This window comes from Taurulus bubalis (genome assembly GCF_910589615.1).
Source record: "Taurulus bubalis genome assembly, chromosome: 3".
Classification (NCBI taxonomy): Eukaryota; Metazoa; Chordata; class Actinopteri; order Perciformes; family Cottidae; genus Taurulus; species Taurulus bubalis.
The window spans coordinates 23,217,959-23,234,559 of record NC_136591.1 but is presented as its reverse complement, the minus strand read 5'-3'; the positions used below and the strand labels follow the sequence as shown (position 1 = coordinate 23,234,559).

At 45.5% G+C, this 16,601-nt stretch overlaps 2 protein-coding genes across 2 annotated transcripts; both read left to right on the top strand.

The window, feature by feature from the left end:
* Window positions 1–450: 450 nt before the first annotated feature.
* Window positions 451–5,289, top strand: LOC306734695 (microtubule cross-linking factor 3-like; the record flags this gene model as incomplete). Its single annotated transcript, XM_079216074.1, has 8 exons — window positions 451–1,191; window positions 1,871–2,095; window positions 2,344–2,502; window positions 2,695–2,763; window positions 3,302–3,571; window positions 3,659–4,009; window positions 4,382–5,044; window positions 5,179–5,289. The coding sequence occupies 8 exons, from the start codon at window positions 451–453 to the stop codon at window positions 5,287–5,289; spliced, it is 2,589 nt and encodes an 862-aa protein (XP_079072200.1).
* A 3,285-nt stretch (window positions 5,290–8,574) lies between these two features.
* LOC306734257 (uncharacterized protein) lies at window positions 8,575–13,853 on the top strand. Its single transcript, XM_079215608.1, has 6 exons — window positions 8,575–8,705; window positions 9,852–10,110; window positions 11,096–11,425; window positions 11,846–11,910; window positions 12,008–12,902; window positions 13,011–13,853. The coding sequence occupies exons 2-6, from the start codon at window positions 9,967–9,969 to the stop codon at window positions 13,266–13,268; spliced, it is 1,692 nt and encodes a 563-aa protein (XP_079071734.1). The 5' UTR covers window positions 8,575–8,705; window positions 9,852–9,966; the 3' UTR covers window positions 13,269–13,853.
* Window positions 13,854–16,601: the final 2,748 nt, after the last annotated feature.

Genomic DNA, 16,601 nt, shown 5'->3' with positions numbered 1-16,601 from the left:
TGGAGGGAGGGTCACTTCCGGGTTTTACGTAGTCGTTACGTCATATGGTCAGTGCCCCTGCACCGCTTGGTGGTGCCCCGTGTCAGCGACTCTGCGGTAAGAATCCACCCACTATGTGGAGCTCTCTTCATGTAAATGCATTAGTTTGGACTTTAAGAAAACACTTTTGTCGGTCCGGCCCAGCAGGACCCAGTAGCCTCGGCCTACAACCTCCCATGTAAAGTTATGGTTGCAGTTGCAGAAAAGCGGCTTCTAGTGGCGTGCATGCAGGAAGCATCCTCCTCGAAGTGAAGACTGTATAGTTGAAGAATGTTTAAACATAATTAAAAGCCGGGCGTAGCCTTGTAATTTCGTATCATTTAGGTTTCTTAGCAGTTTATTTAATTCTCACTCGTGATAAACAACTAGAAAGCAGCTTGGGTTTTGGAGTTTATTCAAGTGGAGCAGAAGATGAAGCCTGCCGCCAGCGGCGCTGCAGATCCTCCATCCCTGTCAACATCAGCGGCAGACAATAGCGCAGGGAGGAGGAGGCAGCACCGGGCTCCCTCGCCGGCTACAGCCCAGGAAGGGGCAACCAACCGAGCTCCAAGACACCCAGGCAGGTCCAGGTCTCCTCTTCCCGCAGGAAAGAGCCGACACGTCGGGCTGAGGGACAGTTTGAGGTCCGCAGACGGAAGGGAGAGGGAGCCCGAGAGCCGCGGCGGCGCAGCTGTTCACCCGGATGGTGCTGAAGCTGATGTAGCAGGACCAAACAGGGCGGATGCTGTCGGGGAAGATCCGACAGATTCATCGGCATCGGCCCGTCGCTCCGCTTTGCGCCTGCCCTGCCTCAAAGGCGACTCCTCCCAGCATCTGTTGCCCGGCGGAGCTTCGTCTTTGTCGGCGGAGAAAGGGAGGAAACCCGGCGAGGGAGGAGGCCGTGGGGAGAGGAGCGGCTGCGGCGCGGGCCTCGGTTTCGGTTTGTGGGGAGGAGGATGCTTGCAGGCTGAACTCATCCAGTTCCACCTGCAGAAGAGACTGAGAAGAACCGGGTCGAAGATGCAAACCAAGACGGACAACATGGGGATAGAGGAGGCCGCTCTGGGAGAGCCGGCTGCGGAGGCGACAGAGGCGGGGTCCGTGGCACAGCAGGAGGACCAGGCCTTTGAAGACGAGATGGAGAGACTGCTTGATGAAAATGAAGATCTTAAGGTTTGATAGTGTTTAGTTTTGCGTATGGAGCTCTGTCATCTGCAGGGAATGATTTTAAATAGTGTGTATACAAATACACATCTGCACCAGAATCCACTGCAAAACAGTGTTTTTTTCCATATTAGAATGATAGGAAATCCATGTTTGTAGTTGAAGCCTGTGGGCCCATAAAAGCCTGTTGGCACATTACTCTAAATTGTGTGTTTGCAGAACCACCGATAAGTAAACATAATTTGATTTGTCTGTTGAACGTCCTCCATGTCTGGAGAATGTAAAGATTTAAATTTAAAATAGACTACAGATGACTAATTGGTTATTGATCATATCGACCTGCTCGGATCAATGATATCTATCTTATATGTTAAAATGGTGGACAAAGGGAGTCAACAACTGGGATTTGCATATGCCATGTTGGTAGAAGACACATGTGCTTAAAAATAAAATTGAAGCAATTCACGCCCAGTCTTGATATGCATTTGAATTCAGAACATGTTGTGTTGTTTTTCTTAAATGATGTGCACATCTCCAAAGCTGACTATATTTGCTATATCATTATATATTTATAAGTCCAAAACTTCCATCACTGACTCTGTGGAGTCAAAAGTCGACCAGACAGCAGAGATGTCCTGGTCTTAATCTTGACCGTCTCATAACACAATCTTTACTACGCACCCACCAGTGTGAAATTGAGGAGATGAGGACCGAGATGGACGAGATGCGGGACACATTCTACGAGGAAGACACGTGTCAGCTGCAGGAGATGAGGCGTGAGCTGGAGAGGGCCAATAAAAACTGCCGGATCCTGCAGTACCGTCTGAGGAAGGCTGAGAGGAAGAGGCTGCGCTATGCCCAGACGGGGGAGGTCGATGAGGAGCTGCTCAGGAGTCTGGAGCAGGACCTGAAGGTGCAGAGGGGAGGGGGAGGTTGCTTAACTCTCTGTGTCGGTCTGAGAGTCGTCCCGACGATGTGTGTGCAAAGCTTATAATATACTGTTACAGGTGAAAACATTGCATTTCGAAAAAACAATCTCCATGATTGTAGCTTTGACTGCTAAAGTTAAGTGTTAGAGATCATTAAAAGTGACGATAAATATCCCCAAAGCTGGTGTGAAAATATTCTAAAATGATTTCCTCACCATAATAAACAATGCAGGTGGCGAAGGATGTGTCTGTGAGGCTGCACCACGAGCTGGAAAAGGTGGAGGAGAAGCGCACAAAGACGGAGGAGGAGAATGAAAAGCTGAGGCAGAAACTCATCGAGGTCGAAGTGACCAAACAAGCCCTGCAGAATGAACTAGAAAAAAACAAAGAGGTGGGTAGACATTTACCCAAATCCATCTATATCTCATGACATTAAGGAGCACACCATAATTACATTTGCTCTTCAGCTGAAGCTTTTTATCATGTGGCATGTCACCTTTTTGTTTATGAATAGTGCACTTTAATCTAAGTGGAGGAGTAGTACTCACACACACTGATGTGTTCATATTCCGTCCTCCAACAGTCTCAAAAGAGAAGAGGAAGCAAGGACATCCAGAAGACCGAAAGGAAATTAGCCCAGACTCCTACAGAGGTGAGAGGTTGTTGTTGTCGTATTACAAATGTCCAAAAATATTGCTTTTTATTAACATTTTTGCATGAACAATCATGTTTCCCAAAGTAATGGAGATAATCACCAGGAACATCTGCTGTCCTGATTGAATTATGTATATTTTTCCCTTGGACTCCTTGGTACATATTTGTGAGAAGTCATCAATAAGACTTATTAAAACTCATTGGTTTTGCTTAAATTCATCACATAATGTTTTCAAGTCAAACATTTTGCTTTTCACCTCGGGGGCCACGGCAGGCCAAAACAAGCGCTTCAATCATTTGAAAGTAAAGTATATTTTGATGAAAGCTGAGAGTTTGCAGAGCTCCAGGAAGTACTTTAGACTTAACAGAAGTCATACATCCTCTTGGTGATAGATAACGTTTTGTCTTTGAGAGACTGCTACAAAATCTTCTCTTTAATCTTAAATCCTTCCGTTTTTATGTCTTATTGCGGAGACCAACTTGGTGAACTTCAGGATTACGTTTAAACTGCTTCTACTCAAATGCACTGACTGCAGGATGACAATGAGGACCTCAAGTGCCAGCTAGCTTTCATCAAAGAGGAAGCTGTGCTCATGAGAAAGAAGACGGCCCAGATTGACAAAGAGAAGGACCGTCTGGAACAAGAGCTGCAGAAGTACCGCTCCTTCTATGGTGAGCTGGACAGCACCCATCCTAAAGGAGAAGCCGGCGGTCCGCCCACCACCCGGGAGTCAGAGCTGAAGCTCCGGCTCCGCCTGGTGGAGGAGGAGGCCAACATCCTGGGAAGGAAAATAGTCGAGTTAGAGGTAAGAGCAGACAATGGTTCATGGCTCTATTAAGGGAATGATACATCAGTGGGAGTCATGTGATCTTTTTCTCCCTCTACCCCACAGGTTGAGAACCGTGGACTGAGGGCCGAGCTCGACGACCTCCGTGGGGACGGAGAGGGCGATGGGTGCGGCGCGATGGGTGGGTCGGGGCGAGGCCTCGGTGACGATCTGACGGAGCTCCGACAGCAGCTGCAGCTGGTGGAGGATGAGGCAGAGCTGCTGAGGAGAAACCTGGCTGATGTTGAGGATCAAAACAAGAAAGTGACCACCGAGCTGAACAAGCTACGGTTTAAAGCCCACGAGGGAGGCGGCAGGCATGGAGGGGGAGGTGGAGGGATCGATGGAGCAAAGGCGGAAGCCCTGCAGGAGGAGTTAAAGGCAGCAAGGCTACAGATTAATGACCTAAGTGGCAAGGTATCACAAGTTGATTGATAATATTAACAGACATTTCCTTTAAGCCCTCATCCTAACCCCTAATCCTATTTATTGTTTGAGTTGTGTTTAGAGGTTGTACATAGGGATTATATATTATTGCAGCCGTGATTTCTGTGTTTAATTTTATACCTAACATGTTTTATTTATTTATTTATACCATGTTTTTTTCTTGATTTGTACCTTGTGACCTGATATAAAAGGGTCCCATAATTAGGGGACCCTAGGGCTCAACAGGTTAAGGATATTTTGACCAGGTGATGGCTAAACTGACTTCAGCACATATGTTGCTGTGTGTGTCCTATAAGTAAAGAAAAGTGTAATTACTCTTAACGTCTCTCTGTCTTATTTCAGGTGATGCAGCTGCAGTACGAGAACCGTGTGCTCCTCTCCAACATGCAGCGCTATGACCTGGCCTCCCACCTCTCCCTGCGGCCCAGCCCACGGGACAGCGACGCAGAGAGCGATGCCGGCGGGGCGACGAACGGTCGCCGGGAAAGTGACGAGGACTCCAATTCCTCCCGCCTCCTCCCGCCGCACCGCAAACGCGAGGGCCCCGTGGGTGGGGAGAGTGACTCGGACGAGGTTAGAAACAATAACGGAAGCAGCCGCTGCCTGACACCCACGCGGGGCCTCTACACCCCCACCGGGCCCGAGGGAGCCGCCTCCTCCCCCTTGGCCCGCTTCCTGCCTGGTGGCCGATGCAGCCTGCGTGAAAGGCAGCACATGACCGACATCCGCGTGGAGGCGGAGAGGCTCGTTCGGACCATCGACCGGCTCATCGCCGACACGGCCACCATCATCTCGGAGGCGAGGGTCTTCGTTTCAAACGGCGACCTGATGTTCGGGAGGGGAGGAGAGGAGAGCGGAGAGGAAGACGGAGGCCGGATTAGGGAACATGAGCTGCTGTATCGCATTAACGCCCAAATGAAGGCCTTCCGCAAAGAACTGCAGACCTTCATCGACAGACTGGAGGTGCCGAGGCTCGAGGACCGGGACACGGAGGAGCCGCTGTCGGTGAGACACACATTTTAAACGTTTATCGGTTGTGAAGAAAAAAAGTTGCAAAGAGTTTAATGCTGATTCTGTTTCTTCCTTTTTCTCACTAAATCCAACCTCCTGATTTGTTGCTCCACTCTTCCTCCACCCAGATGTTCCAGCCTATCATTTTGCTCATCCTCATACTCGTGTTATTCTCATCCCTCTCATATGCCACCATCTTTAAACTAGTCTTTCTCTTTACTCTTTTCTTTGTTCTGTGATGTACACCTCCCTTTATTCACACCATCCCTTGTTTTTTTGTTTTATTTTGGCTCTGTTGTTATTCTTTCCTCCCCGCATCATTTGTTGCCAAGGTAACCAAAAGCACAGAAAAAGCGCCACACTTCCCGAGGCGGCAGTCGCATTTGAGAGAGTGTGGCTAGATTCAACACTGGAGTCCACATTATTCATAACACATCACTGTCCACATCTGTTCCCCGAGAAGGTGAGCTACAAAGCGTTTCCTATAAAAAGTGACTATTGCCCTATTAACGTGTCACAGATCTGCAGAGTGGTCAACAAAATGTGTAAGATAACAAAGATGCAATATTTCATATTGGACCACATTCATAAGGGGCAAGATTGTTGCTAGATAGCAATCAACAAAGAGGTGCATAATTGGTCCTCTGTGTGTGGAAATGTTGTTTGTTTCAGGATTTTTCAACCACTATTAGATCAATTTGATTACAGAAGTTCATTCTTTAATTTTATGAGAAGTCCTCTTGTTGCTTTTTCTTATTGAAAACATAGTCTAGTTAATTATTCCATATTTGACCACATTATATTAACTGGTATCAAACAGTTAATATAAATCACTGAATAAAACCTGATAAATTTAGATTGATTTAATTCAACAATTACACAACATAGATATACATTGTTATCATGAAACAGACATACCGACGTAGATATACATGTCTACCTATATGCATAATGAATTAATGGATAGGATTAAACTCAACAGGCCAGAGCAAAATCTGTGTGAGAAACACAAAGGACAAGGGGAACGTTGGATGAGAGTTGTGGATGAGATAAAGTTGCAGGCCGAGCAATTAAAACATCCAGTTTATATGGAGGGAAACAAGAAGAATTGTAAACAGAGTTGGCTATCATGAAATGAAGAATACATAACTTTTATAAACTCAGATGATTTAATATTCATATATTAAACATCTTAGTTTATATATATATATATATATATATATATATATATATATATATATATATATATATATATATATATATAAAATACAGGGATGCCTAAGACTAGGACTAGCATATCAAGTAACCGTCTCCCCTACGTTGTTTATTAATAATAATAATAATAATAATAATAATACATTAATTTTAAAATAGCGCTTTTCAAAATGCTCAAAGACGCTTTACATGGGACCGAGACAAACAGAACAAAACAAAAAAAAAGAAAGACAATAGAGCAAACAAACAGAACATCCCCGGCACAAAAGAAAACTGGAGAAGCTGTGCAGAATGAGTCCTGTAGTGGAGGGTAAGGAACAGGGGCTAGCAGGTGAAGGCGAGTTTGGAGAGGTGGGCCTTGAGGGCCCGCCCGATTGAAGACATGGTGGGAGCCCGACGGATGTGAACGGGGAGGGCGCACCAGAGGAGGGGGGGGTGCAACAGCTGAAGGCCCCGTCACGCCAGGTCCAGCGCCCGGTCCTGATGGTCTCCAGAGTGCTCTGTGGCTGCAACGGGGCCGACGGAGAAGTCCCAGTGCCCCGATGGCCGAGACGAACAGAGGAGCAAAGAAGCTGTTGAGCTGGACAATTACAATCGGATGTGTCCTCTATGTCCTCAAGAATGTGGTTGATCATAAACAAAGCACAAAAATGGGGTCATAAAACATGGTAGACTCTGAGCCTCAAGGGTCTAAGTGTCAAGCGTGACCCCAAGTCCTATCTTGAGTGTGTCTAGGCACGTGGAAATTGAGAGTCTAACACCTTAGTGACCTCTATGTCGTGAGGGTAGTCTCTGGACAAAGATATCTGCTACACGGCAAAACCCTTTCTATGTCTGTATGATAAATGTGAAGATAGAGCCAGCAGAGGATTAGCTTAGCACAAACACTGGAAGCAGATGGAAACGGCTGCTGCTGGCTCCAGCTCCATCTTTAGCAGACATGATAGTGCCATTGATCTTGTTGTCTAAGTCTCAGCAAGAAAGAGTATAAACTTATTTTTATGGAATTTATTTTTCTCTAAGCCAACAGGAAATTCTATCTCTTTCTATTGCTGATGAGGACCACGAGATGAGACGAAGATAAGGCCCTGCAAGGCAGTAAGTGGTCCATTGATTTGATATTATTACACATAATTAGACAGAATATGTTTCAGAAATGGAGGGCATGTAGGGTTCAGCATTGCTTACATCAAGCTTTGAGGTCACAAGGCTGTAGGGGAGGAAACCTAAATCACCTTGCCTCGCCTGGTTTAACCTTGTTACTAAACATAGCCTAATTTATCTTGTAACCGGTTGCCTCTTTGAAGGTAAAGTAAGGATACAGTTTGTGTTTGTCCCGTCTCCTTAACTCCCAAAGTATTTGTCATTCATTAGGAAACATAACAGGTGGAGGAGTAATGGTGATGATCCTGGGGCTTTAAACTGGAAGGAATTCTGATGATCACATTGAAAGCCGAATGTCAGATCTTGTGTGTGTGGGTGAGGGAGGGGGTCATGCATGACCCCTGATAATAGTAATTGATGGTGTGTCAGATGAACAGTAGCAACTGTCTTCAGACGTCACTGCAGCGGGGTGACTCAAGAACATGCAGTCACAGGTTTGGGTTACCCCGGGACAGTGAATTGAGATTTCACACATTTTTGCTCATTTGAAGCAAAGACATGCCAGAAAATATTGCGAAACATTGACAAATGCAGAGAACTTGTGACGTGTAATGACTTACAAGTAAAACAAAAATCATCCAATCATGCCAGGCATCCACCTTGCAGTTTCATCTTAGTGACTATACCTTCAATAAAGATATTATTGACTATGACACATCATTACTCACCCTGTCACACACACATTTGGCATCCCTTGGAGAAAATGATTTGCAGCGGGCATGGTCACAAGACAAAATCTGCCCAAGCATCCCAAAGCAGAGTAGCAACAGAGAAGCCCATTGGCCGCAGGGATGGCAGCAGCTGAAATAGCTATGTAAACACTTTCCCTCGCTCCGTGAGCCCCCCAGTAATTATAGCCAGGATGCTGGTGACGACAGTTGTCCCATCGGGACTTCAAATGGTGGAATAAATTTGACATTATGATATTTGATCCCGGCTCCAATGGCGCGCCCACGTAAACAGTGGGGAGCGGTATAAAAGCCGGGTACCCCGGCTGGAACAGAAGTTGTTTACCCTCTGGCACAACGCTCCGGACTTAACCCCGACACCGAGGGGTAACAAGCAGAACTGGGGCCCCTTTAAATCCAGTCCGCTGGGGTTTACGTAACACAGCGGAGGGAGAAAAAAAAGCGAGGGGGAAGCACCGGAGAGAGGGGACTCGTCAATTAGGCGCCGAGCGGGGTGAATCTGTCGGAGAGGCCGGAGCGCACAGCGCAGGAGCTAGAGCAGGCGGAGGATTTATACTGCAGCAGGGACAGCTTTTATGTTGAGAGAGGTAAGAACAGTTGTTTGTTATTGAGGCGGGAATGGCTGTAATTCAAATACGGAACATTGATTGTATCCAAAATATTTATGAAATGGAGAATGCGTGACTGGCAAAACCTGCAGTTTAGCCTTGTATTATTTTTTTGTTCAATTCTTTGTTCAATTTGAACTAATTTATGTATGTATTATTTTAGGCTGTCATTTGTGGGGTTTCTTGTTTATTTTATTCACTTTGAACAAATTTATTTATGTATTATTTAGGCTGTTATTTTTTTAAATTTATTCTTTATTTGACTTTGAACTCATTTATTTATGTATTATTTTAGGCTGTCATTTTTCATGTTTTGATCTTGTCTCTGACACACAGTACATTCCCCCTCTCTCTGTCCCTCACCCATGCGCACAGGCCATGCAGCCAGTTTACTATGCATAGTTACACGATTATTAATATCTCTACTCTTGCATCACAAGTGGGAGGGCATGCAGGGGCTGGCACATTCGGGTACTTTCAACCAGGATACTTGTCATGTTTAATGACGCAACAACGACAACAAAGCAAGGGGCTGCAATGATAGTTATGCTATTAGTGCTCCCACTGGGACTCAACATCACCATGTGATTAATGATTGTTGACCAGGACACTTTTACAGTGTTTGGGGATCCACGTGAAATATAACACAGCACAGAGGACATGTTGATGTTGAACCCTTCATTTGAAAAGTGTTTTTTCCACATGCGATGAGGCGTACAGAGGCAGACTGTAGGTCAAAGTGGCCAAGAGACGTCATGCAACACTCTTGTCCATACGTCCTGTTTAGGTAGGTTTACATGCCTGTGAATTTTGAAGAACTTGAAAGGAGAGGGTCGCAAATATCTGACCTTTGTGAGGGAAGAAAGTCTCCAACAATACAAGTAATTTAAAAAGTAGAGATGAGTAAAAAATTACTCAAATCTAATGGGAATATAGGTTACACTTAAATTGGGTGTCATTGCCAATGATGCAGTAGTAGATTGTATTCTGCCTTGTTTAAAGATGTTGAAACAGGTTGACCAGCATTGTAAAAAGATATTCACTTCTAACAGATTATAAGAAAACTGATTTTAAATCAGGATGCTTTAAAAGGTATTCCATCCTCTTTTTCCCCCGTCTTTATAGGGTTTCCAGGCCATCGATCCCTCCAACCCCGTTGTGACCTCTGACAGGAAAGTGGAACAGGAGAAAGGGGAAATTGCCATTTAAAGAGGCCTAAGGGTATTGAACGGCCTGCGTCATGGCAGCCATTGATCTGGAGCGTGGGCTGGAACATAGTGGCCGGGCCTGGGGGAAGGAGAGGCCTGAGCTGATGGACAACTTTGACTCAGAGATGCAGGAGTGGGAGGACCAGCTGCAGGACATCCAGCAAAAAATTGAAGAGGTAAGATATCCCATAAAAAATGTTGGAGCGTTTCAAATCCGATATAGAGACCTGACAAAGTTCATCTACAAAAAGGTGATTGAAACAAACATGATTTTACTGTATTTAATGCATCATATATTCCATCGCTGGGTCTATGCTTTGTGGATTTAGTGGATTAGTTGACAGTTTTGTGTCAGTGAGCGTTAATTCAACTTCATAATGTGTGAGCAAACCAGTCTTTTAAACTGAACTATTAAACACCGTAGTCAGCATCAGCTTTCTCCTCTTATTGATCTTTTCTGGACCAAACTACACCTAATGTAGAACTATAGGGGTCATTAGCTATTTCAGTGGTACACCTTCAACTATAGAATGGAGTAATTCAGGTTGACGAAAGAAAGATGAAGAAATTCAACAGCATTGAATAACTAACCAAATGTGGTTGATTTAAATATGACACCGTTCTCACTGTGTGAAAATGCTAATGATTTTAGTTTTCAGGTTAGGAAGTGCTTTCGTAGTCCCTTAAGTGTGTGCTAATTGGCGTGTGTGCGTGTGTGTATGTGTGTGTGTGTGTGTGTGTGTGTGTGTGTGTGTGTGTGTGTGTGTGTGTGTGTGTGTGTGTGTGTGTGCGTGTGCACCATAATAAACTGTTGGCAGCTCACTGACTGACTCAACTTCATGGCCTTGTTGGAGCAATGATACAGACAAATGTTAACACGATAATTAAACTGCGATGTGCCGACAGACATGCTTAAAACACACACAGACTGAAAGTGGATACTAAAGGAGTTTGAAAGGTGGCGATGGGCAACAGATGGTTGTACAAAGTGGAATAACATGTGCTGATCATAAATATAGGTTAAGCTGTGCAACGATTTAGTGATAATTATAAGGCCTGTCAACACAGCTCCTGTTGCTCCTGTTGCTCCTGTTGTCAAGCTGTGTTCTGCGTGTGCATGGAGGAGGTTGTTCATGTTTTCTTCCGTTTCCATTTTTACAGTTGTACAATGACGTTCAGGCCCGCAGAGGAGCAAACGATGTCACTACTGACAACCAGAAAAATGGCGGCGAGCTGGAGTGCGGCCTCGGGCACCATGGCAATGGTCTCTTTGCGCCTGGCCATCACAGCAAGAATCACCCTGGAGCTATAACTGTGCCACACCACTATAGTAACGGCTGTAACTATATCCCCAGTGGGTACAGCTACCCTGTGAGTCATCAAAATGGCTATGGGTACTGCCACGCTAACTCGGAGATCGGAGACTTGTTGCAGGATTATTTGGGGCAAGGGCAGCAAATGAGCCGGAAGAACAATGGAGCTCGCCACGTGGTAAGTGAAGGCAAATCATGTCATTTCCCTTCCTTGTGTGTCTTATTATGTTGCCATCTGCACATCTGAGGACACCAGATATGTGGATATGATATGAGTTAAAGCCGAGGTTCAGTCGGGAGCATATGGATTACAGTGAGCTGGTTCCTTCCAGTCTGCTTACACAGACAGGTTACCAGATAGGAGTTAGTTTCACATACTTTCACCCACTCCTGACAAAGCAGTCAGGAAGAAAGCCAAGACGTTAAACTGTTTCCTGTTCCACAGGAAAGTCCCCCTGCACAGCCATCGTTAACGTACAGTAGAGTTGTTTTAGCAGTGCTTTATAGTGTTGATCAAGGGTTCGCTTTAAAGCCTCTAAATATAGCAGGTAGAGGTTGATTTCAAAATAAATATATATATTTTTCCCATCTCTCTCAGCGCTTCAGTGACACAATCAAGGTGAGCCCGGCAACAGAGATCAGAAAAAGCCCGGGAAATCAAAGGTAAGTGCACTGGAGCCACGTTCATGAAGCCCTTTGCAGAATGATGAGAGTTAAAACACCTGTTAATCTAATTTCTGTTTGTTTCGATTTGGCTCAGGCTCGGTCAAGAGCAGCTTTTGGGCAGTTTCGAACAGAGTGAAAACAGGAAGAACCAACTGTCTCACATGAAGAGCTCCCCCAACAAAGAAAACACAGGTGCCAAGCCCCCTCTTGGACAACGGGACGCTCCTGCTGTACAACCACGCTCACAGCTGCCAGTCGCAACAGCCGAATCTCCCGCCCCGGACAGGAAGGCCTTCGGTCCTGGCGTCCTGGTAGACAGGAAGTGCGGCAGCCCCTCTGTCCTCAGGAAGTTCGGAGCCATGCTTCAGGAAAACGAGGGCAAAATGCTCAACGAATCAGGGGTGGTGACCCATCAGGGACCGGTTCCAGAGCCAAAGTGCCCCACCCCGGGCTGTCAGCGCAGAGCTTTGGGAGCCACTGCTGTCGCCAGCAAGGCGCCCATGCGCGTGCCTACCCAGAAATGCCAAGGGGATTCCGACGCGCTGACAGCAGAGATAGAGCCCGGCCAAGAATGGGGGTTAGCTTCAGACTCTGGTAGACGGAACCACAAGGATCACAGAGGAGCCTACGCTGCTTCAAAGGGGTCCCAGCGGGGTCCCCAACAGTCCCAGAGGAGATCACAGGGGAGCCCAAAGATAAGACCCAGGGCTAACAGTGGGGCGGACAAAGATGGAGGACTGGCTCAAGGAGACAGAGCAAGGAAGTCCGCATCCCAACATGTGGAGCCCAAAATGGACAACAGGGTCTCAAGTGCTTCCTCTGGAGCTCAGAAGATCCACAGGGGTGGTTTAGCGGCACAGGAGTTGGCAGGTTGTGGCCGAGTGAGGGATGAAGGACTTATTGAGCTGCTGGACATGCTGGAGATCCAACATGAGTACAGCTCCAGTCCCAGAGCAGGACACACAGCTTACAGACAGGATCCACAACAGGTAGGGTGTTTTTTTCTGTCTCCTTATTCGACTAAGTTTAGCTTTACAACCAAGGCAACTTGTATTGATGCTGTACAAGCTGACGTGTCCCGTTGTGTTCTTGTTCAGGTAAACCCGGCCCAGTTGTCTCCGGACGATCTTAGGAGGAGCTTCTCTCGTCCTGCACGGCCGGCCAACCAGCGACCACCTTCCAGGTGGGCCGGCCGCACCCCTACTGCCATCATCACTACCCCGTCAGGGCCAATCTACTGTCCCCCAAGTCCCCGGACTCGTCCCCATAGCCCCATGACCAGCACACCTAGTCCCGCTCTGAAGCACCGGCCTCTCATCTCCTATTCTCTTCAGACTGAGACCGTCATTATGTGATCCTTTCCTCCAGGAAAACCCTCTCTCTCTCTCTCTCTCTCTCTCTCTCTCTCTCTCTCTGTAAATACTAAGGACTTTTCTGTAAAACAAAGTGCTTTAAGAGAATTAAAGAAATGCTTAATCTCATCTTGATACCACGTTCAAGATGGGGAAAAAAACATCCACAACATTCTCCAGTGTTGCTGTGGCTTTTTGCTTCGTCTGTGCTGAAACCTTTGCCAACACATCAACCTATTGCTTCGTTGCGGTTCCTCCCCCCCTTATCCTCTTTTTTTTTATTCAATTTCTGGTGTTGTCTGTATAATGAGATTTTGCATGCAGCCCTAGTTTGAGGGTGCATGCTCATGTGTTTAATCCTCATGCTGGCCAGGTTGAACAAAATTCAACCTGGCCACCAGTAGGAGTAGATGGAATTGCAACTCTGCTCCCAATCTGCTAACCGTCAACAACAGTGTGTTTTACTATCATATTGTCAAAGTAATATATTTAAGATGTTCAAATAACAGCTGTGACAAACAAATATGATATGCCTTTAATGTATTTGTTCTGTTCTTCTTCTTGTTAATAAATATGACAGTGCTTTGACATGAAGACTCTTGAGTCTCTCTATTGCAGCGAGGCATTGTTCCATTACCGATGGCTCATATTTCCGGGTGTTAATGATTTACTGCATGTCAAGTCTATGGGTATCTGATATCGGCAGGTCCCCACATGCCAGTGCAATGGCAGCTCAAGTGGTGTCAGTCCCTGCTGCAAATGAGCTAACTGTCCACCAACTTCACCACATCGACTGGTTCAAACACACCTGAGGAACTGTATGATAACAAACGTGCCAATTTACTGTCCACTAAAAAGAGGGATTTTCAAGGCATGGTGCTCGGATTATGTAGCTTTAATTATATATATATATATATATATATATATATATATATATATATATATATATATATATATATTATTAAAAGCATGTCTCACACATGTAGTGCCCACACTACATTAATGAGGCACGTTGTTGGTTCAAGAGCAGTTATGTTAATCGGCGTTACCAGGATATCCAGTGTGCAGCGCGTACACAGAGATTCTGTAGCGTCCGGGATCACTTTTCATGCTCTGCGTTTCTCGCCTCATAAGATCGCATCAACAACCTCCGGCTTCTCCGACACCTCCTGTACTGTGTAAGGTGAGGAAACACACTCTCTCAGCTTCACACCAACACCAAAGCTGAGATTCCACAAGCGTACATATCTTGCAGATTTCTTGGGCCACAAAAGCGCTCTGCCACACATTGGTTATACACTCTTCGGGCAGAGGTGGCCAAAGTGTGAAATGTCATGTAAAGGCTGGGCGGGTGGACGGAAGTCCCTTTGGCCCCATGAGGCCTCAGCCCTGTCACCCCACCTCGCGGTGCTATGTGGCACCTCAGACAGAAATAGCAAGCGTGACGTGCTTTTCGGTGCCAGAAATCTTACCCCGCTGTCTTTGGGGGTATAAATAAAGACTGGAGGGGGGACGTTGGTTCCTCTCTCGGTCTTCCTAGCTCTCTTTCTTTCATCTTATCCATCGATGTTTCGGACTCCCAATGAAACATCAAACACTGAACACGTTATATCAAAATTAAAAGTGTCCACAAATCTTGGATTTAGTTTGCTTTGTCGTTTATCCTTTCATCACATCTTGGCATTCCTCTGATTTTTTGTTTAGTTTTAAGACACCTTTACCCTATCAGTTGTTCTGCGATAGCCTCTTTATCTCTTCATTCTGTTCCTCCTTCCTGTCTCTAATCTCAGGTTGTATGTGTGTAAATGGGATCCTATCTTACAGTTTGGCACCTACTTGGGCTGCATGAGTGTATTTTAACAAGGCGTCCTGTTGGCCATCACTCTGGCCCCCAGCTAACTCTTGGCAAGTTGCTCCTGCATACTCTAATTGTGTAGCATGCACATCAAAGACACACAGTGTGGTGTGTACGTTTTTGCCTCCTGCTGCTTCACCTTTCACTCCCTTTTTGTTCCCCCTACTTACATGACTGAGGACACTCTTTGCATGACAGCATGGCAGAGCTGGGCACAGCATGTACTTTAACGGGAAAGGCTATTCATGAGAGCAGAGACAGACAGATGACAAAGAGAGAAAGAAAGAGAACACAAGAGCAAACAGCTGAACTGTAGCTATGGCTCCCCTGACGTCAGCAGATCACGACACCACACAAAAAATACTTTAGCTTGCGAAAGTCTCCTACAAGAATCTTCACTGGGTTAGAAGATGCTTTTGCAATACTCAAGCACACACCTATGAATCTACTAATCTATTCACGCCTAGAGCCTGATTCATCACACCTGAGAACGAGCAGCATCTACACTCATGGTTTGATCATGGTAAAAGTGCTGACCAGCCCTTGTGAATGAGTAACTAGAGTGTGTGTGCGTGTGTTCGTGTGCACGCACAACTAGACCAGGCATTGGAGGACACCCACTTGCAGCCGTGTCCCATAATACATCTGTTCTCCAAGCTTTGATCACGGTAAGGGTGCTGAAATGCCCTTTTAAAAGAATTAGCGTGAGAGCGTGCATGTGTGTGTGTGTGTGTGCTTGAGTGCCCGGCCTTTGGAGGACACCAATGAGCATTTGTGTCACGTGATATCACCAAAAGCAAGGCAGTGATGTTTAAATCTAACCTCTAAACTTTAATGTAAAGTGGCGTTAGTATTAGCTGGAGACACTAAGGTATCAATGTTATACATAGGCCTTTTCCACAGCAGATGCATTGACGTGCTATAGCAGAGAAAGCACAGGTGTAATTAATAAACTAACGACTGGAATGGCTGCCTGGGACGCTCTATGGCCCTCGTTAAAGTTATAAGTCACACCTGTGGTTTTCCTACATTGATTCTTGGACCACACACACTGGGTGGTTGAATTTGTAGAATTAAAATAGTCACTGGCACATTTATTTTGATTGTACATTAACTACTCTTTAACAGAAGTATGTTGTAAAACAGTTGATAAGCTTTTCATTACATTATTTAAACCATTAATTTATCAAAACATTTTTAGGGGTATCAAATCAGTTGCTGAATAGCTAATAAAACTGCTGACATGATACACATATCTTATTTGCGATTTGTTATATGTAAGGAACCATTTGTTTTATGTAAGGAACCATTTGTTTTCTTGGAGAAAATAACTATATATTTATTTTGAATAAATTATTGCAACTGTGGCCACTCTGGGCATAGGTGAGTTTTTAGTGCATTTTCTTTTTTCCCCAGAAATAATCACTTAACTTTGGCACACAACGATGTTTAGGTAATTGTTGTGATCAAATTGCATAGAA